The sequence below is a fragment of the Drosophila novamexicana genome, unplaced genomic scaffold, assembly GCF_003285875.2.
Source record: "Drosophila novamexicana strain 15010-1031.04,08,12 unplaced genomic scaffold, DnovRS2.1 tig00000485-arrow-pilon, whole genome shotgun sequence".
NCBI classification, from domain to species: domain Eukaryota; kingdom Metazoa; phylum Arthropoda; class Insecta; order Diptera; family Drosophilidae; genus Drosophila; species Drosophila novamexicana.
In genome coordinates, this window is record NW_020824808.1 from 3,436,442 (window position 1) to 3,455,724 (window position 19,283).

General features: G+C 42.9%; 6 protein-coding genes across 18 annotated transcripts in view; 3 read left to right on the forward strand and 3 right to left on the reverse strand.

Annotated features, from left to right (window-relative positions):
* Positions 1–3,333, reverse strand: part of LOC115761791 (protein held out wings) — a 39,776-nt gene extending 36,443 nt beyond the window's left edge. For 5 of the 10 annotated variants that reach the window (XR_004017772.1, XR_004017771.1, XM_030703727.1 and 2 more), the window contains exons 1-2: positions 3,184–3,331; positions 1,858–2,433 (exon numbers count right to left, since the gene is read on the reverse strand). Coding sequence is in view for 8 of the 10 variants with exons in the window: in XM_030703727.1 (XP_030559587.1) it covers positions 1,858–2,128 (271 nt within the window). In the remaining 2 variants the exon portion in view is untranslated. Of the gene's footprint in view, positions 1–1,857; positions 2,434–3,183 lie in introns of all 10 variants that reach the window. The other 5 variants (XM_030703729.1, XM_030703728.1, XM_030703731.1 and 2 more) reach the window with 3 other exon arrangements.
* A 4,181-nt stretch (positions 3,334–7,514) lies between these two features.
* LOC115761243 (probable ATP-dependent RNA helicase pitchoune) lies at positions 7,515–10,272 on the reverse strand. 2 transcript variants are annotated; one of them, XM_030702938.1, is made up of 5 exons: positions 9,850–10,272; positions 9,604–9,795; positions 8,689–9,399; positions 7,998–8,623; positions 7,515–7,937 (listed from the first exon to the last, which is right to left on the reverse strand). In XM_030702938.1, the coding sequence occupies exons 1-5, from the start codon at positions 10,016–10,018 to the stop codon at positions 7,614–7,616; spliced, it is 2,022 nt and encodes a 673-aa protein (XP_030558798.1). In that variant the 5' UTR covers positions 10,019–10,272; the 3' UTR covers positions 7,515–7,613. The 2 variants fall into 2 exon arrangements, with proteins under 2 accessions (XP_030558798.1, XP_030558799.1); XM_030702939.1 differs by having other exon boundaries at positions 7,516–7,937; positions 9,604–9,792.
* Positions 10,273–10,398: 126 nt separating this feature from the next.
* On the forward strand, positions 10,399–12,501 carry LOC115761244 (pre-mRNA-processing factor 17). The gene is made up of 3 exons (XM_030702940.1): positions 10,399–11,235; positions 11,354–11,832; positions 11,890–12,501. Exons 1-3 carry the CDS (start codon positions 10,521–10,523, stop codon positions 12,421–12,423), a joined length of 1,728 nt encoding a protein of 575 aa, XP_030558800.1. The 5' UTR covers positions 10,399–10,520; the 3' UTR covers positions 12,424–12,501.
* A 373-nt stretch (positions 12,502–12,874) lies between these two features.
* LOC115761245 (transmembrane protein 181) lies at positions 12,875–15,572 on the forward strand. Of its 2 annotated transcripts, XM_030702941.1 has the most exons (7): positions 12,875–13,341; positions 13,407–13,663; positions 13,988–14,068; positions 14,154–14,253; positions 14,309–14,586; positions 14,643–14,745; positions 14,809–15,572. In XM_030702941.1, the coding sequence occupies exons 1-7, from the start codon at positions 12,897–12,899 to the stop codon at positions 15,177–15,179; spliced, it is 1,635 nt and encodes a 544-aa protein (XP_030558801.1). In that variant the 5' UTR covers positions 12,875–12,896; the 3' UTR covers positions 15,180–15,572. The 2 variants fall into 2 exon arrangements, with proteins under 2 accessions (XP_030558801.1, XP_030558803.1); XM_030702943.1 differs by lacking the exons at positions 14,643–14,745; positions 14,809–15,572 and having other exon boundaries at positions 14,128–14,253; positions 14,309–14,404.
* A 167-nt stretch (positions 15,573–15,739) lies between these two features.
* LOC115761286 (NADH dehydrogenase [ubiquinone] 1 alpha subcomplex subunit 10, mitochondrial) lies at positions 15,740–17,448 on the reverse strand. The gene is made up of 3 exons (XM_030703010.1): positions 17,369–17,448; positions 15,999–17,130; positions 15,740–15,928 (listed from the first exon to the last, which is right to left on the reverse strand). Exons 2-3 carry the CDS (start codon positions 17,127–17,129, stop codon positions 15,833–15,835), a joined length of 1,227 nt encoding a protein of 408 aa, XP_030558870.1. The 5' UTR covers position 17,130; positions 17,369–17,448; the 3' UTR covers positions 15,740–15,832.
* A 137-nt stretch (positions 17,449–17,585) lies between these two features.
* On the forward strand, positions 17,586–18,924 carry LOC115761288 (cytochrome c-type heme lyase). 2 transcript variants are annotated; one of them, XM_030703011.1, is made up of 3 exons: positions 17,586–17,798; positions 17,895–18,492; positions 18,554–18,924. In XM_030703011.1, the coding sequence occupies exons 2-3, from the start codon at positions 17,930–17,932 to the stop codon at positions 18,807–18,809; spliced, it is 819 nt and encodes a 272-aa protein (XP_030558871.1). In that variant the 5' UTR covers positions 17,586–17,798; positions 17,895–17,929; the 3' UTR covers positions 18,810–18,924. The 2 variants fall into 2 exon arrangements, with proteins under 2 accessions (XP_030558871.1, XP_030558872.1); XM_030703012.1 differs by having other exon boundaries at positions 17,913–18,492.
* Positions 18,925–19,283: the final 359 nt, after the last annotated feature.

The window sequence follows — 19,283 nt, forward strand, 5'->3', positions numbered from 1 at the left end:
CTTTGCTTTTGGCAAATACAATTTGTAGACAAAAAACTAGTTTGCAACGCACGTACATTAGCTCTGTGTATCCATGTATGTGTATCTGTATCTGTGCAACATAATTTTGTCATTACCAAGCGGCGACTCATACGGCACACATATACATGCACATACATATATGTATATGCATATGGCCAACAGATGTTGAGCAAACAAAAACAACAACAACTTGAACCAAATCAAGCGTTTCTGACCGAAGCAAACGTGCTGCGGGCTGCAGTGTTGCCAACTTTTGAGAAGCTGAAATAAAGCTAGGTTTACGGATAAAGAAGGATTAAAGGAGCAACATTTAATTTTGCAAAACCATAATCAAAATATGGGCGCTGTCATTATCTAATCAAAGATACTCTCCTAACGCAGAGGTTCCGGCGGAAGATAAAACCAAGAAATTAAATTATACTCCTACAATGCGTTCCTTAACTTGTTAATTAATTTGAAATATCTTTTATTGACAATATATGACTAAAGAAATATAAAATAAATCTGTATCCAATGTTGCAGAATCCTTGAAAAGAGTGCAGCGACTATAAATCCTTTAGTAACATAACATACTAGGAACTGATATTTATGATATTTAGGCATGTTTTGACTTTCATTATTTTGTAGTCTTTCGTATATGGTATAAAAGTGGAAAAAAACACGTTTGAAATGATTCCCGCAATCTCACTCTCAAAAACGGCCAGATTTGACTGAAAAAAAAGCGAAACTGGCAACACTGGCGAGCTGCGAGCATCCAGGTAGTCGCCGCACAGTTGTATTTTTGTGGTCCTGTGTGCCACGCCCCCTGGCAGCGCCTTGTTGACTGCCGTTGTGTTGATTTTCGGCTCTTTTTTGTTGATTCTCCGGAGAGTATTTGCCCTTCGGAGGCAAACGCGTGGGTAACGGCAGGCAGAGGCATGCGGTCAGCCAGTACGCCCAAACGGGCGCGCCTCGTTCAAACCCAGATAAATAAACAGTTTCACGCATATTTAGATACATTTTGCGCAAATGCAACAGTTTTTGAGATTCGGAAGTGATCAAGGCTCCTAGCACGGCTGCATCCATAAACATGAGTGGGGGTCCCGTTGATGATGAGAAGCAGCAGGCAAAGCAGACGAAGAGGAGAGAAACACAACAAACAGCGCTGGCTCTTTGAAGAGAGAAAGGAAGAGACGGAGAATGAAAGAACGGAGACAACAACGAAGTGGCACACAAAAGGGAAGTAACTAAAAATAACAAACAAATGACAGCGTTGGCAGCGTTGACGTTGGGCTCTCCGCAAGGTGGAATGAACTCAAGATCAGGGCACAGAAGAGACTTTAAATATAGAAGGCAACAAAGAGAACAACAAAGTTGCGCTTATTGGGGGAGCGTTGCGCGTTGCTTAGTTGAAGGTGGCGCCCAATTAAAAGAGATGCGAGCATATTATATACATACAAACACATGTATATACATTTAACATATATATATATCTATTTGATAAGCTCAAAATACTGCCTAAAATCAGTAAATTTCGGAAAATGGGCTACAGAAAGTGAATGTTTTGGATAAGTGGCGAAATACGACTTTTATAGATTTTCACATAGATCTTTAAAATGTATCGGATGTTATAATGAAAGCTGTTCCCTTAAAGGAAAAACATAGTAATAAGGTCCAATTACTGATCAATTGTATTAATTAATGATTCATTTAATTTCTGAACGCTTTAATTGTCGATTACCAAACCTTAAAGTTTGCGTACTCAGCTCACCAAGGGGATTTAGTAAATATATATGTATATGTATTTGAATGCGTGTATCGATTTTAGTTTAAATTTCTGTTTCACTTATCACTTACCTTCATCCAGCAGGCGTTCCACATGCGTAAAGACATTTGGAAATGCGGCCAACTGTTTGCGATCCTTTAGCAATTGGGCCAAATAGTCGGCAATGCTTTGTGTGCTCTGTTGTTGTTGTTGGGGCGTCATGTGCTGCGGCTGTGGCACCACTTGCGTGGGCTGTTGTTGTTGCTGCTGAGCAACTGCGGCGGCTGCGGCAGCCGCAACAGCAGCGGCGGCCTGTTGTTGCAACTGCTGTTGCACAACGGTCTTGTTCTCGCATACACTCATTTTGTTGTTGTGTGCGAGTGTGTATATATGTGTGTGTGTGGGCGAGTGTGTTTTTGTTAAAGCTTTTACAATTGTTTACTTTGTGTTGCACAATATTGTTGCCGAGATTGTTGCTGTTGCCGAGATTCTTTTATGATGCGTATTAAATTTTTTCGACAGTTTCTCTATGTTCTGCTTTCGCTTGGCTTTTTTAACGTATTGCACAATTGCTAAACAAAAGGCTATTTTCTTTTATTTTATTTTTTTTTTCTGTTCCCGTAACTCGCTTTGATTTCTTGTTGGTGTTTCGAGTTTAAAAGTTACTTCTAAATAAAATACACAAAATGGTTTTTGTTACGAGCTGAATTTTCATTAATAATAGAAACAGATTGAAAACAACTCCACCCAAAAATTCTTTGAAGAAACAAACGAAAACAACCACAACGACGGTGGCAGCGCAGCAGCAGCGGGAGAGCAACTCGAAAATGAAGACAGAAAAATTCCTCAACGCAGCAGTGCGGCTGCCTCTGATCGGTAAGAGGAAGAGCAGACAGACGGCGCAGTCGCCGTCTCCGTTTTGCCAGCACTCATATACACACACACGAACACACAGCGACAGTTAATTTGTATAAGACTGTGCATGTGTTTGTGAGCGTAATCGTGAGCAACGGAGATGAATGAAAGCAGAATGTCAAAATAGCTGCTATTCGTTCGCTCTCTTTCTCTCTCTCTCTCTCTGTCATTCTCATTCTGTGGCTGCAGCAGCCCCAAGTACAACAGAAAAGAAATTAATTTTTATATGCAAATTAACATATTTCTTATTTGCAGCAGCATTGATGAGAAATTCGTAAGCAAAACTTCATAGATTTTGAATGCTCGATTTGCTCTACTTGCTTATTGGCAGAAAGAACAGCAACCAATTATTATGATTTTAAATGAAAAGGTTGAAAATTTCGCATGAAATATGCACAATTTACTGTTGCTGCTGATTATGATTTATTTGTTGTTGTTGTCCATTTTGTGTGGTGGTTGCTTTCAGCATGTTTCACAATAATATTGTTTTAAAAGTTGCATACATTTGCATTTGTTGCACAGTTCATATATTTAATATTTAAGAATTCCTTTTTTTGTTTATATAAAATGTATTCGAGTCGGGTAAAAGGAAAACGCACGGATCTCGCCTCTACTTGAACGATTCTTCCTACTTCTACAACTGAACCGCACGCAAAGACAGAGAAAAAGAAACTGAACGCAAAGCGCATTAACGAAAGAAAACGAAAAGAAGAGAGCCAGCATGCCATTTTGAGTATAACAGCGGCTTAACAGCATTGAAGATCATTTACCAGCGTTGCCACAGAAAACCTAATGCGCAGCTGTTTGGTTTAATTAAGAATGTTAGCTTAAAATCGACCTATTTATATAAATATGAAATCAAACATAAAGAAATTGATTGAATAAATATATACTTTTCTGTTTTAGCCCTTTTAATGGGCCAAAAATGGGGCATTGGTTCTTTAACCAAACAGTTTCTGTTAGGTGGCAGCTCTAAGCCTGTCAATCATGCGCTGTTAACATCAGCCATCTCGCTTGCACTCGCTTGTTAAGGCATATTTGGCGCGTTGGCGTCAATTTGAATTATGGAAAAAACAATGCGAGTGGAGGCATTAATTACGTACGGAAATTGTTAGAAGGCAACGACGAATGCGATTAGAAAAGAATACAACGCATTGTCAGATATGTGGGCATTTGGCCAAAAGTCTATGCAAATTACTCCCGTATCCGTACTAGATAGAAATTGTGCAGCCAAAAAGCCAAATGTTGGTGTAAAACTTGCCTATGAGCCAGAATGCTCAAATAGTTAAATGTATGTGGGAAAAAATTGGAATTCGCATGCGATGGCAGCAACGCACCATATAAGCGTCCCTGGACGGCAACAACTTTTACTTTCCATTGCAAATGCGTTTCAGTTGCGGCATTTTGTGTATGTTTTGCGCCAGGCTTCCGTGTATTCCGCAAAAAGCCATCACCAGCAACCGCTTTACACATACAGCACCCGCATGCACTTAAAAGAAACGTGAAAGTTTTCAATCAGTGGAAGTGGAAAGCAGGCGCCCACCACCACCGACGACCTGACCAACAACATCGTCTGCACCTTGGCATGGTCAGCAGTGTGTGAGTGTGTGCGTGTGTGCGTGTGTGTGTGTGTGTGTGCGTGTGTGTGGGCCGGTGCCGAGCATTATATAGTCACATTATACATTTTATTGCCACTGTGAATATCTGTGTCAGATTTAGACATTGTATTATTATAGGCTTTCGATTTACAGCCAGCAAAGCCTATTTTGCTGTTGACACCTACACACATGCGCACACAACTAGATCCACTCGATAAAAAGTAAAAACTACATCATTTCATTCGTGGGCCGTTAAGCTGTAGGGCTTTGGATGTGGGCCATTTTGGTAGCACTCTCAATTTGAAAATGTGGGCCCCAGAAAACAAACGCTGTCAAGCTGCATACTATTCAAATTGTTCAATAATTTTGTGCCAATGATTTTCACACACACACACACACACACACACGCACACACACACACACACACGCACACACACACACACACACTCACACACACACACACACACACGAGGAAAATTGCGTTAAAAATGCATTTCAATTGTTCGAAACAGCACCCAGAGCCGGATAGCCCAAAAACCAGAGGCAGAGCCAGCTAAATTTTAGGCAGTTGTCTGGGCAACAGATTGTCAAACGACCCGGTTACAGTGCGGCAAATGCATAGAAGTTCGGTAGAAACATCACAACTCTAATACAACTTTATTTAACCAGGTTGATTTAAACTTAAGCATTGAGATTGAGAGTCTATTACAATCTGTCTTTCCTGATATGTTTCACACTCAAGAAAGACCCTAACCCTGTGGGTCTCCAGTTTGATCTGTTTCCTTCATATTTCTGAAATATGTTACCAAATTAAACCCCGATCGATTAAAGGTGGGTAAGGTGAGGCCTTACCCTCCCGCTAGCTGGATATACATTATATTTTATATGTTTAACCATAACTAGAAATATTATTCAATCCTAATGCGAATTATAATTTCCAACATCTCTTGACACTGTACGTACTGATAGAAGTCAACTAGTATTCTTGACATTTGAATGAAACGGTTTGTATATCCCCCTAAAATTTAGTTGAAGTCTCCTATTTCTGCCCACAGTGCAAATTTACCAACATCTCTGTTAGCCATATTTCGCACTACAACATCCTTAAATGTGCGCGTGCAGCACTCGCCCTTTTGATTGGACATTTTTTTGGTGATTATTCGCATTAATGGCACCTGCTTTGATGTTAGCCGACAAAATGATACACTTGCTTTTTCGGACAATTTGCAATTGACACACAAGCTGCCCGCCCCTTGTACAATTAGCAGCGGCATATTGGTTAAAAGCCAAGTTGTTGGCCATTAAACAGCCTGCTGTGGGCTTTTCATTACGCATACAACTGTTGCGTAGGCGCCACCACAGAGTGAGCCAAATAAAACCAGCTGCAACGCCCACACACCTGCTCAGCCCAGGTAGACGAGAGTCGTTGCTGAATTGAAACGTTAGCCAGCCGAATAGGAATTTAATATGAGAATGATATACCATTTGATCAGAGCTTATTAGGTAACTTTTTCTGATTATATTGTTAACCGACTAATGACATTTTTTTTAAATACATAGAAAGTTAGTTACTTTGATGAACATTGTCATTGCTTATATAAAAACGATAATGTATATAAACATATGTATGAATTATTTTAAGAAATGTATGAATATTGTTAAAAGCTTGGCATATATCAAAAATTGTCAACCAAACAGATCTCACATTTAGCATGGATACATCAGAAAGCAAGTATTTACATTAGTTTTTGACATATTAATGAACTTTTCTCTCAGCAAATTGAGACATTTAACTTCATTTGAATAAGAATAGTTAATAGTTATTTTTTAATATTTTTGTAATATAAGTAGACCCTCAACTCTTAACTAAAGTCAACTAAACTAAGAGAACACAACACACTCATATACAAGCTTATGAATGAAGCCCGTTTTCATTGTATTAACTATTTTTTAAAGTAAAATTATTTGCATCAATTGGAAATAGTAACATTTATTTATATTAAAAGCAAAGCAACCAGCGACAAATGAATTTTCATTCATAAAAAAATTATTTTTTGTATACTCTCTAATTATTAAAATTGAGTAAAACGGGTATGTTGTTGCAGGGGTATATTGAGCCAGCATTAGTCCATAAGCTCCACATATATTGTATTTATATAGAGTCTATATAATCCTGGCCGTCTAACTGTGAGACTTGATCTCGAATCTTATGAAATAGGAGATTTTGTATTATACACAGATCAAGAATATTTCAGATTTACTTTCCCTAAAGCTTAAAAAAAATGTTGGACTTTGCTTTTAGGTGCACCATTTTAAAGACCTGAATATTTTAAAATGAATATATTTATCTAAAAGAAGTTACTCAAGAATTTAATTTTGTAAATGTGAAGTAAAGAAGAAGCCACTTCCTGAGGGTGTATGCCAGTTGGCCACATTTAGCCTAAGCACTCTCTTGTTTTAATATGCACTAGCTTATGAAACAAGCTTGCACTGATGCATTCAGCGACACAGCCTCATGAATGAATTTCGAAGCTGCTACCAGCATCAGCATCAGCATCAGCATTAGCATTAGCATTAGCTTCAGCCTTAACTTGATTTCATTCACAAACATGTGTTGGCTTGATTAGCTGCGCTGTAGCAAGTGCTGGCTCGCTGGCTTTAGTTGCATGTTACCAACTAATGTGGGGGGCGTATTCGTGTGTTTTCGGCATTTAAAACGCCCACGCCCACGCCTAGGCGCAGGCCTGAAAAACAACTATTAATTTGTTGCTATCCATGCCTGGCTGGCTGGTTTGATTAGGCAGCGCATTAATTTCTTGATGCTGTCTTTTGGACAGCGAGTGGCTATGGCTGTGAAGTGGGTGTTGTGGGTTAAACGGGTTTTATTAGAAAATTGTTTACAGCTCCTCAATGCTATTTCAATTGATGGCAGCATTTGTGGGCGACGCATTGCTCAATTGAATAAGATCTGGACGACTTGCATGCCAAACTGTAACAGTTTGAGTCGATCTGACCGTCAATAAACTGAAACAATTTATATAGAAATAAAATTTACCAAAAAAAAAAAACAGTTGCCATATTGGGCTCGATTCGCCAAATACTTTGTTTTCGCAAAAGTCTGGCGACTGGAGCGGAGACAATAAATATGTGAAATAAACAACACACAAATATGGCAAACGCCACATCCGTGTGGGCGCCTTTTGGTTTGAATTTAAATAATGATGCAAAATTAGTTGTGAAATGAAGACACTTATTCACATTCGCTACACATACATATGTCAACAATGTATATAATGTTATATAAAAGACAATGGTTTATACTTAAGGCTAAAGAATTAACGCATAAACTTCTTGGCCTGATCCCGATTGACCTGCTTAAAGTGGCGCTGCTTGGCACCGCTGTCGTTCATTTGTTTATAGTAGCCAAAACCGCCGCCACCCACACGCTTCTCGGGCCGCTCTCGCTTGGCAGCGCCTACTTTGAGGTCAACCACAGGCGGCACCAGAAAGCCAAAGCTTTTGGAAACCGCCTGCAAGTCCAGTGTGTTCACATTGAATATTTGTTTTAGCTGATGCGAGTCATAGGCGCGTACATACGACTTGAAGGCCTCCTTGGCTGACTGATTAAGGAAATAGTTTTTCGCTATCAATTTCTCTAGCTAAATATAAAGAGGATATTATGATAATTTGTATATAGTATATATAGCTATAGGGCTTACCTGCAGTTGTATATCTGCAATCTTTTGCCAGGAAAACTCAAATTCATTGAGCGGCACCTTGGCTGCCTTCAGATAACGCAAGAAGCCCAATTCCTCGGGTCTTAGCATTAGCAGAGCATGTCCCGAAGTGCCTGAGCCTCGTGCCGTACGACCCACACGATGAATATACTCGCGTGGATCATCTGGCGGATCGTACTGTACAATCCAATCGACTTGCGGTATATCTAGACCACGTGCCGCCACATCCGTGCAGAGCAGAATGCCCGACTCGGCATTACAAAATTGGAAGAAGGTCGAGGTGCGTTTCGTCTGCTTCTGTTTCCCATGAATGGAAGTGACCGGTAGATCGATGTAGTTGAAGAGCTCGTGATGATACTTGACCGACATGCACGAGGAAAAGAAAACCATGACCTTCTTCTTGCGATTCTTTTTTAGGAACGTAAAGAGCACCAGCAAACGCTTCTCCGATGGGCAAACAATGTAACCTTGCTCGAGGCCCTCAACGGTAGCCGTCTCTTGGTTATCGTGCACGCCCACATAGATCGGCTCCTTTTTCAGCGCCAGCTTGGAAAGCGCATCGATGCGTTCCGTCTGTGTGGCCGAAAACAACATTGTCTGGCGGCGTTCTACAGAGAAAAGAGGACAATGTATATCAGGAGCCTGTCACCATTACGCGAAATTCTTCACTTACTTGGCAACAAATTGATGATCTGCTTCAGTTCCTCCTCGAAACCAATTTCCAATATGCGATCCACCTCATCAATAATCAAACACTGCAAGTTTTTGTATAGGAAATCCGGTGAATTTTGCAGATGATCCAACAGACGACCAGGCGTGGCCACCAGAATGTTAATGCCTTTGCCCAGCTTTTCGCTCTCCACCTGACGATTGGAGCCACCCATGACCAAGCCATAGGTGTGATGATGATGTGCCATCAGCTCCTTGAGCACGCCAAACGTTTGCATGGACAGCTCGCGTGTGGGCGAGATAATAATGACGCCCGTGCCGTTGCGCGGCATAAAACGCAGCTTGTTGATCAATTCCACGGCAGGTATAAGGAACGCAAGCGTTTTGCCTGAGCCCGTTTGGGCAGCGCCCACCAAATCCCGACCCTTCAGCAGTGGCGTCAAGGACTTGGCCTGAATTTCAGTCATCTCGGAGAAGCCCATCTCGGCAATGGCTTGCAATGTGGCCTCAGAGACGGCGCCTTTGAGTGAAGCAAAGCTGCGATCATCGGAATCTCGTTGATCCAATGCGGACAATGAGGATTCCACGGTAAAGGGCGTGTCATCTTCTGTAGCTTTGCCATTTGTTGTGGCAGCCTTTTTGACTGCTTTAGGCTGTTGCTTGGATTTCTTGGCCGGCACCGGTGTGTCCTCCTCTGAATCGGGTGAGTCGGCAGCTGCAAGTGTTATGATAACAATTAACAAGGATTTTCTATTAGCTAATCTAATGCATTAATTATGTTTTTCAGTTATTTTTCAAGTGTATCTCATGCTTCCACTTAACAGCATTAACTCGCTGCTCTGGTGAAAATCAAATTCGCCTTTGAATCATCCTTAAACCAAAATTAATCACTTTCTGCTAAGCCAAATTATTAGTATACCTTCACTATCTATCTCCTCGTCGTCCTCATCATCTTCCCCTGACGCACTACCGCTCTCGGCCTCCTCCTGTTCATCTAATTCCGAGTCCGAATCAGAGTTTGCCACCTCGATTTGTGGCTTCTTTTTCTGCTGCTGGCGTTTCTTTCCTTTGAGCTGGGGCTGCTCTTGAAAATCATCATCCAAGTCATCTGCTAAGCGTTAGATGTTTTATTATATATTATTAAAAGCTGCATGTTTTCACACACCTTCAGCTTCCACAGGTCGCTTCTGCTTTTTGGGTTGGTTCTTGCCTGACTTTGCGGCTGGCGGTTCCGGCACTGCCTGCTTGGCTTTGCCTTTTTTCTGGGAGAGCTCCTTCTTCATTTTCTCGCGCTTGACAATTTTTTTCATAAGAAGCTTTTCTCTAATCGACATTTTAACGAATTGCGGTTTTAAAACAGATATATATCAAAAAACTTGGAATAAAACAAACGCGCACGTGTTGCAGTCCACGATTTTGCCGTTCACATTAAAAAGTTACACATTGCTAAACAGCTGGATATACGTTTATCGATAGATCGCATATGAATATTCGATAACATTCCCGTATGACACAAGTTTGTTGTTTTGCAAATTTATTTTGAATTCAATTTAAAAAATGTAAATTAAATATAAACTTATCATTTAACGTAGAAATAAAGCTTTGTTCTCCTGATTTGGGCAACCAGTTGATTATTTTACGTATTTAGTTATACCTGCTTTCTGAATTAGTTGGCATTCCCAAATTTGCCAGTCACAACGAAAAAGTAACTAAATTAGAAACGCCACCTTGATGGAAATTTCTATAAACGTTTTTGTTTTCATTTTGTACAGTTTAGTGGTTTTATATTTGCAGCATTTTGTCAACAAGTACACGGAATTTGTGCGCAGTCTTTAGATGAACATGCTGGGACTGCAATCCTACGGCAGCTCCTCCGAGGGTGAATCGGACCACGAGCAAGGCAAGGATGCAGTGCAAGGCAAGAAAGAGTTGCCCGCGCATTTACAGCCGGTGGATAAAACGCATTCGCTGTCCACAGCGCTGGCAGTTTGTGCGGCGCCCGAAGTAGTGCCGATGGGAGCGGCAGCCGTTGCGCGAACGCTAGATCCAACGCTTAAGGAAGTCACCTACAATCCACGCTACGATGAGATGTATGCGCCAGTTCAGGGCCCAGAGCATCCAGATTTGACCATGCAGCAACGGGCGCCGCGCAACACGCTTGCTGGCTATGTGGAGAAGGCACACATTAATGCATTTGAATTTGAGAATCAGCGACGCACGTTCCACACCTATGGCTACGCCTTAGATCCCACAGTGGATGAGGCTGCCGATGGACAGTCCTACGTGGGTGACTTGCAATCCGCATATGATGACAATGGCAAAACGGTATTTGAGGCGCCCAAGCCAAAAAAAATGCGCAAACAAGAGAAAAATGATAATCCAGAAGATGTGGAGGGTTTCCTGGGGCCATGGGGCAAGTTCGAGAATGAGGTAAGCGTTGCCAAGCCAAATGAACAAGAACGCGCCGAGTTGGATGAGCTGCTCTCCAAGCGGCACAAACGCGGACGCATACCCGAGGACAAGCCGCTCGAAGAAAAGTCCACGTTGCACAGTGAGTTAGCCGGCAATAGCTGCATATATTTATTTATTTGAATAAGTCGGAGTTCTTTTTGAATGGGTAACATCTTTTTAAATGATATATTAATATTTTTCTTGTATTTGTATTGCAGTCAAGGATGCTTACGATTACCAGGGACGCTCATACCTACACGCACCACACGATCTGGGCGTCAATTTGCGCTCGAATGCGCCGCCGCCAAAATGCTTTCTGCCCAAGGCACACATACACACCTGGACGGGTCACAACAAAGGCATCTCGTCTATACGCTGGTTTCCTAAGACGGCGCATTTGCTACTCTCCGGCTCCATGGATTGTCGTGTCAAGCTGTGGGAGGTTTATGGCGATCGACGTTGCGTGCGTACGTTCTCAGGCCATCGGCAGGCCATTAAAGATATTGCGTGGAACAACAAGGGCTCACATTTTCTGTCTGCCTCGTATGATCGCTATATAAAACTATGGGATGCGGAGACGGGCGATGTCGTCTCGCGCTTTACTACACGCAAAATGCCCTTCTGCGTTAAGTTTCATCCGGACAACAGCAAGCAGCATCTCTTTGTGGCCGGCACCTCTGACAAAAAGATCATTTGCGTAAGTTAAGCCGTTGCTCATCAAAGTTATTGTAATAAAGTTTAACCTATTCCACAGTGGGACACGCGAAGTGGCGATATTGTGCAGGAATATGATCGTCATTTGGGCTCTGTCAGCACAATTACCTTTGTGGATGATAATCGTAGATTTGTGACTACCTCAGATGACAAATCCATGCGCATCTGGGAATGGGACATACCCGTGGACATGAAGTACATTGCTGATCCTACGATGCATTCCATGCCTGCAGTCACGCTGGCGCCCAATGGGAAATGGATGGCCTGTCAATCGTTGGACAACAAAATCGTGATATTCTCCGCCTTGAATCGCTTCAAAATGAATCGCAAGAAGACCTTCACTGGACACATGGTCTCTGGTTATGCCTGCCAGCTAGACTTTTCGCCGGACATGAGCTACTTGGTGTCGGGCGATGGCGATGGGAAGTGCTATATATGGGACTGGAAGACGACGAAAATGTACAAGAAATGGCAGGCGCACGACGGCGTCTGCATCAGTGCACTATGGCATCCGCATGAGGCCAGCAAACTAGTTACTGCCGGCTGGGATGGTCAGCTGAAATATTGGGATTAAAGTAGACAACTAGCTAGTTCAGTTGTAAGCTCAAGTGTAACATATTAATTGACTAAATGAGAAGACCACAAAGTTTACCTCTAAAAAATTTGGCTTTGTTTACATTTTGCAGGCAGCTGATAAGAGAGCGCATGCGCAGTGCTTGCCAAACTGTACAATATGGCGCTGGCGCCTGCAAACAAAAATTCATAGCCCACCCTCAGGGCGCAAAACATATGCGATTGCCAGCCAAAATCAATACTTTTTCACAACAGCAAGCAAGCAGCGCAGAAATTGTTTAAAAAAAAAGAAACAATTGCAATAAATAAATAAAATAAATCGATGCAACAAGGCGCTGGCGCAACTGCATAAAGAAAGATATTTACGGTTTTTGCGCCATTGAAAAAATGCATATATTGTGAATTTAAGGCTTAAGTAAGCAAACCAGCAGCAGAGAAAACACTTGCAATTAATAGTTCCACAGCGCTGCTGCCATGGCCAAGCCGCCCGCAGATACCTCCGGCTTGGGCTATGCCTATCATCTGCCATCCGGTGGCCTTTTGCTGCGCCTCAAAAACTCCCTGTCACAGTTCAGCGACCTATTCAGCGAGTTCAACAAATACATTTCACCTGCCTTTTTTCACGATCGCTGCGAGCGATCCGTCCACATGCGCATGTATTCCATGCACAAGCGTGAATTTGTTATGGTCTTTCTCGGCTTCTTCACCTGCTTCGGCCTGGGCATTATAATTGGCCTGACTGGTCCGCCAATAACAACCACAGACGCGGTGACGGCACAGCAGATCCTGGCCAATACAACGCTGGCGCATAGCAAAACGGTGCTGGCCACGGGCCCCTTTGCCATGAAGTCCCCGCTGATGACGACCTACTCCCAACAGATGTGGCTCATAGCCAAGCTGGTCACCGATAACAATGATGGTAAGTGTTGAGCCCCCATTGTCCTTTCATAAGTTGGGCGACATTCAGTCTATGCTCCTGTTTAGATGAGCGCTATGACAAGAGTTTCCAAATCAGCGTCTCCATCGATGGCATCAACGAGCAGCACAAGCCACTGAGTGTCTTGGGCCGCAGCGCGGCCCATAATCGCACAAGGCATTTGCTGTGTGTGCGCAACGACTGCGAGGAGTTCACAGTCATGCATTTGGGCTTTCTGGACTATGCCCACTATATCATCACAGTACGTTTCCTAGGGCTAGAGTCGTTCCATCAGAAATATAACATCAGGGCCATCACGTTCTATGTGAGTAGCAGCTACCTATCTATATACCCTTCAAGTAGAGGTGGGCTCGTGTCTGATTTGTCTAACACGAACACGAACTACAAGTAGAACACGCGCACCTTTTTTTCACAATAATTATTATTTTATTATTTCTGTAATTACTTTTGCTCGTGCTTTTATGTTTTTTGGCACTCTTTGCATCATGCAATGTCGTGTCAACACAGACACTCACGAATTCTTAAGCACGAACACGAATGGGGTCGTGCGTGTTCGTGTCATGACAAACAATCACGATACACGCCTTTCTGTACTTGCAAGTCAAACCCACTAACTGATTTCTTTTAGTTCAAGACATATAGCCCGGAGTTTACACAGATTGAGATCTGGTTCAGATTCATCTTTCTGCTCTTCACGTTCATCGTCATAGTAAGTAAAAGGACATGCATACATGTCCTCTGTTCACTCTGTAAACTCTGTTCACATAGATTCTCATTCCTTTCTCTTCAATCAGTGCTGGTATGCACACACACTGCGCAAGTATCCTGTCTACGACTGGTCCATTGAACAGAAATGGATATCCGTTCTGCTGCCACTGCTGCTGCTCTACGACAGTGGGTATTACCTTAATCCGTCATTGAGATACTTTCAATTGTGCAATTTTCATAGATCCATTCTTTCCGCTGATCTTTCTGATGAACTCCTGGCTGCCGGGCATGCTGGATGCCGTTCTACAGGCCACATTCCTGTGCGCCCTGCTCATGTTCTGGCTGTGCATCTACCACGGCCTGCGGCAGAATGAACGACGCTTTGTTAGCTTCTATATGATCAAGATTATCGTGGTGCTGCCCATTTGGCTGTGCGCCATTGTCCTGGCCACATGGGAGAAATGCAACGAGCTGCGAGATCCCACATACAGCCACTTTGTGGACACCAAGAACTACAATGTGAGTGCGGCCGAGTAACTATTAGGGTCTCAGATTAATCTTCGTCTACTTCGTAGGGCCTCAAGATGTTCTTCTACATTGCCTGCTGCATGTATGTGGTTTATCTGGGGCTGCTCCTGCTGCGCGCCTATACTGAACTGCGCTCCATGCCCTACTTTGGTAAGCTCCCAGCTTTTCTGAGCATAATGTATTTCGAAATTAAAAATTATGCTGCTCCTCCAGACATACGGCTAAAGTTTCTCACGCTGCTGATGCTCTTTGTGCTGTCCGTTTCGATAACGGTCACCACTTGCCGATTCGGCTTCGGCATACTGGAGGATAACTTTGTGGCCACACTGAACACCACCTACCGCAGCTCGGCTCAGTTTATGTGCTTTTACGGGCTGTTGAATTTCTATTTGTATACAATGGCGTATGTGTATTCGCCGGATGGACGCTTTGCCCAGGCCGAATTGGCCGTTACCAAAGATAATCCGGCCATTTCCATGATTGACGATTCTGATGAGGATGTCGTCTATGGCTCCGATGAGGAGTCAAGGCGTCCACTCACCTCCATCGGTGGCGCGGGTAAAAATGACTACGACAGCGATTAACATCGACCGATTAACGGTTGGGCGTATCATATATTAAACGTTAATGTTCCATAGCATGCGATCCAAACAGCGCTACATTATTGTACAAATTACTAATCCTACAGGTATAGCATTCAGCCAAGCGTTTTCAATTCCCTTAACTAAATTTGAAGTAAAATTAATTGATAATTAGCTTTTTGTTTTATACATATACACGGATCGTCGGTTTGTGCAGCAGTTGTTATCCTTATAGAAATTGATAAGATTTGCGATAGGATGTCAAGATACATATATGTTAAACCCAAAGCTCCTGTCTGGTAAAACAAAATCTTCATAAAATAAAACTGTGTTCGAGCGGCGACATGATAGTGTTCTGTTCCGACTGATACAGACATTCATGTGACATATAGAGGACATTGTATCGACTGGAAATTAATATACTTTCTAAAAGAGTATCAATAAAGGCATTGCGTATATCCGTCACTTATATAAGTATATTCTAAATGACGATTGGTCCCATTTTCCATCCAAAGGCATTTCGAATTGAGAGAATTAATGAAAATTATAAAACAGGCAGAACATTGTAAGCGAAAAGATTACCGTTATTTTACTAGATTGTTTATTACATAATTAACACATTTCGCCAATTGAACTCCATGCTCATGGGTGGCCGCCTAGAAGACCTCGTTGATGCCCATTTTACTCTTGGTCAACAAGCCACTGTCACCCACATCCGCATTGTAGCCGGGGCGGTACTTCATGCCAGGCGCCTAGTTAAAGTAAAATAGTTATAGTTATTAGATTGAATCCTAAGGGAGCGGAGTCAACAATTGGACTCACATTGAACCAGACATCACGCCAGACTTTGCTGTCATCGGCACTGCGCAACAGCTCGGGCACATCGAAACGTGGCACATTAAAGTAGTTCATCAGATCGGACTTCTCGTTGCAGTACTTGATGCGTGCCTCGCACCACTCGCTCTCGAGAGGGAAACGCCAGTCCAACATTTTCTTGTTGTGCGGATCCGACTCGTGCTGCAGAAAATCAATGCGTTCGATATCTTCGACCACTACCTCGGTTTCGCCACCGGCTGACCAATCGTAGATTAGCAGCTCCGCATGTCCAGCGATATCCTTAAGATACTGCTGCTTGTACAGAGCCTCTAGATCGCGCAAATACGCCTCGGTAAACACTTTGGATTTCACCTCATACTCCAAATTGCGGGCCTTAATTTGCTTCTGAACAGCATCCACGGGCAAATCCAGGTAGATGACCAAATGTGGCTTGAGCAGCTCGCCGATGGTGTTCTGGCGCAGATCGTTGTAGACGGAACGTGCACCGCGTGATATATAGCCCTGGCGGAACATAGCCTCCATGAAGACAAAGTCCGAGTAGGGACTGCGCTCTAGTACGACGCCCTGGCCAGTCGAAAAGATGTGCTGCAGGGCATCGATGTACTGCGAAACGCGCAGCATGTACATACGTATCTGGAATAGGGCGGCCAGCTCATGATTGGGATCCCTGCAGAAGTCCTTAACGTCATAACTGCGGCAGCTGGGCGGCAACTGCGGATCCAGTTTACGCATATCATAGCCATAGGGATTAATATAGATCAGATCTAAGTCGACGGCCGGAAAGTATTGCATATCCAGTTCCGTGGCAAGCTCCTGGGCGAACTTAGTTTTGCCCGAAGCTATTGGACCCTCGACGCAGATAACTTTTGAGTTCTCGTCGAAGCGCTTGGAGGTCTTGTCGAAGAAGGCGCTTATGACGTTGTACTTCTTCGTCTTATATGGGTACGGCGGCACCTTAGGACAGCGTGGACCACCCCGCATCGTTCTGCCGGAGATATTGCACTTCTGCATGAAGGCGGTGGGCAATGCATTCGCCTGGGCCTGCAGCAGTGTGCCAGGCGCGGTTGCGCCACGGCTAACCAGCCGCACGAGGCCTACACGAAACACGGCAGTCATGCTGTAATAGTAAAAGGCCCGAAATCAGTTTCAATCTAAACTATCTTAATTGTAAATTTGTTGGCATTTTGTGGTGTCTGTTGTTACATCACACGAGCTTTAAAATACACTTTTGCAATTTGCATTTGCATCTGCCGATTAACCTGGTTTTTGCATTCCATTAGCATAAAAGTAGTCGCAATACAGATACAGCTACAGAAAATCATAACTTTTTTCAAATTCCCGTATTACCTACTCACTTTAAAAGCAAAAATCTAAAATCTATCCAATAACAATATCGGCCTATGCGGTTGGTGTTGATAAACGACAAACTTTATAGAGTCGTTCAACACTTGTACTGTGCTAACAGGGCTACTAAGTTTTCTGTTGAATAAAAATTTGCGTTAAAAAAAGTAGTGTGTATGTTATGTGGCAAACCCTTGTATTTATTGTCAACTAAAATAAAAATTTATTTAATTCAATTTAGACACCCTGGTCACCCAGCAAGTTCGGCTAAATATTTTGTAATTTTCAGATGCTGTGACAGCCCTGTCGTAACCTCGCTGCATTTCAAGAATTCTGTTCGCAACTGAGGCCCACAATGAGTTCAAGAAACATCAATTAAAATTGCACGCAAATTTGTACTTTATCAACGCAACATTTTGTAAAGCATCTGAATCAAAAATACACGTAAGTTACACTATTTCCAATTTCCTGTGTTGACCACAAATGCAATTGGGCACAGTTACGCAACTTGAAAACTACAAAATTTTACTCGTGACACAGTTTTTATCCTTATTCTAGCAATAATTATTTGGAAAATGGGCAATTCAGCGCTATCCAAGGTCCAAATGGAGGCTGCCAAAAGCATGCCAGCTGGTGGGTCGCCGCCACCGGAATGTCCAATGCACCAGAAGAATGGCGGCAATCAATCGGCCTCAGCTGTGCCACCACATCCCAAAATGCACGCCTCCGAATGTCCCGTTCAGCATGACAACAGTGATGTCAATCCGTTGAACATGATGCCACCAGCCAACCAAAAGCCGTCACCAGATCAACCCTTTCCACTGCCCACAGATCGCCAGACATCAACCATACCGAAGGCGACCGAGGACGGCACCGTACAATTCTGGCAATATCCAAGCCAGCAAATGTTTTGGAACGCCATGTTGCGTAAGGGTTGGCGTTGGAAGACCGAGGATGTCACCCAGAAAGATATGGGCGATATAATACGTATACACAACGCCAACAATGAGCAGGCCTGGCAGGAAGTGCTTAAATGGGAGGCGCTACACGCAAAAGAGTGCGGCAATCCACGCTTGAAGAGCTTTGGCGGCAAGGCCAAGGATTTTAGTCCACGTGCACGCTTTCGTAGCTGGCTTGGGTAAGCATTTAGCCAGTCCGGCTGCCATATCAAATATCAACTACTGATTCCATATATACAGGTATGAGCTGCCTTTTGATCGCCATGACTGGATTGTGGACCGTTGCGGCAAGGATGTTCGCTATGTCATTGACTACTACGATGGGGGCCTGGTTGATAAAGATTATCGCTTTGCTTTGTTGGACGTGCGCCCAGCCATGGATTCAGTTGATAATGTTTGGGATCGTATGCGCGTGGCATACATGCGATGGAAATACGAATTAGCGGAAAAGTTCCGAAGCAACGACAAAAGCAAAGTATCTGCTGGTAGCGAGTAGGACATTTTCTAGAACTGTACAAAATTTATCTAAGTTATTATCGAGCCCAAAGCATTATGTTATACACTTTAGGCTGCACTATTAAAGTTGGGTGTTGCTATTTAACAACAAGAATCTATTTATTTTAAACCAAAAATAAATCTCGTTTCATTTTATTCAATTTGGCCGAGAGCATGGAAAATTTGTTACAATTTTACAATTGCTGCATATTCCTAGCTACATATGTTATTGATAAATAAAAAGAATGTTAAAAAGCCTTGTTCTGTTATTCTGTTGTTAAAAGAATACAGCTCAAGAAGTCTGCTGTTCACATTTTTTTGAAAATTTATAAGAGTTTGTATTTTCGTATTTGGCTCACGAAATATGTATTGCTTCGTGCACGACATGCGATCATCTCTAACGCAGTCCCCATGGAGAAAAATTCCATTCAAAGAATGTCAAACTGTCATTTAACCAGTGCTGGATAATATGCAT

Excerpts from the sequence above, each read along its gene's own strand:
- LOC115761243 (XM_030702938.1), bottom strand. The coding sequence starts at position 10,018 with ATGTCGATTAGAGAAAAGCTTCTTATGAAAAAAATTGTCAAGCGCGAG. Across the intron at positions 9,400-9,603 it reads CGAGGAGATAGATAGTGAAG|CTGCCGACTCACCCGATTCA; the intron begins GTATACTAATAA and ends TAACACTTGCAG. Across the intron at positions 8,624-8,688 it reads GATCATCAATTTGTTGCCAA|AACGCCGCCAGACAATGTTG; the intron begins GTAAGTGAAGAA and ends TTTTCTCTGTAG.
- LOC115761244 (XM_030702940.1), top strand. The coding sequence starts at position 10,521 with ATGAACATGCTGGGACTGCAATCCTACGGCAGCTCCTCCGAGGGTGAA. Across the intron at positions 11,236-11,353 it reads AGAAAAGTCCACGTTGCACA|TCAAGGATGCTTACGATTAC; the intron begins GTGAGTTAGCCG and ends TTTGTATTGCAG. Across the intron at positions 11,833-11,889 it reads CTGACAAAAAGATCATTTGC|TGGGACACGCGAAGTGGCGA; the intron begins GTAAGTTAAGCC and ends CCTATTCCACAG.
- LOC115761245 (XM_030702941.1), top strand. The coding sequence starts at position 12,897 with ATGGCCAAGCCGCCCGCAGATACCTCCGGCTTGGGCTATGCCTATCAT. Across the intron at positions 13,342-13,406 it reads GGTCACCGATAACAATGATG|ATGAGCGCTATGACAAGAGT; the intron begins GTAAGTGTTGAG and ends GCTCCTGTTTAG. Across the intron at positions 14,746-14,808 it reads GCGCTCCATGCCCTACTTTG|ACATACGGCTAAAGTTTCTC; the intron begins GTAAGCTCCCAG and ends CTGCTCCTCCAG.
- LOC115761286 (XM_030703010.1), bottom strand. The coding sequence starts at position 17,129 with ATGACTGCCGTGTTTCGTGTAGGCCTCGTGCGGCTGGTTAGCCGTGGC. Across the intron at positions 15,929-15,998 it reads GGCGTGATGTCTGGTTCAAT|GCGCCTGGCATGAAGTACCG; the intron begins GTGAGTCCAATT and ends TACTTTAACTAG.
- LOC115761288 (XM_030703011.1), top strand. The coding sequence starts at position 17,930 with ATGGGCAATTCAGCGCTATCCAAGGTCCAAATGGAGGCTGCCAAAAGC. Across the intron at positions 18,493-18,553 it reads CGCTTTCGTAGCTGGCTTGG|GTATGAGCTGCCTTTTGATC; the intron begins GTAAGCATTTAG and ends CCATATATACAG.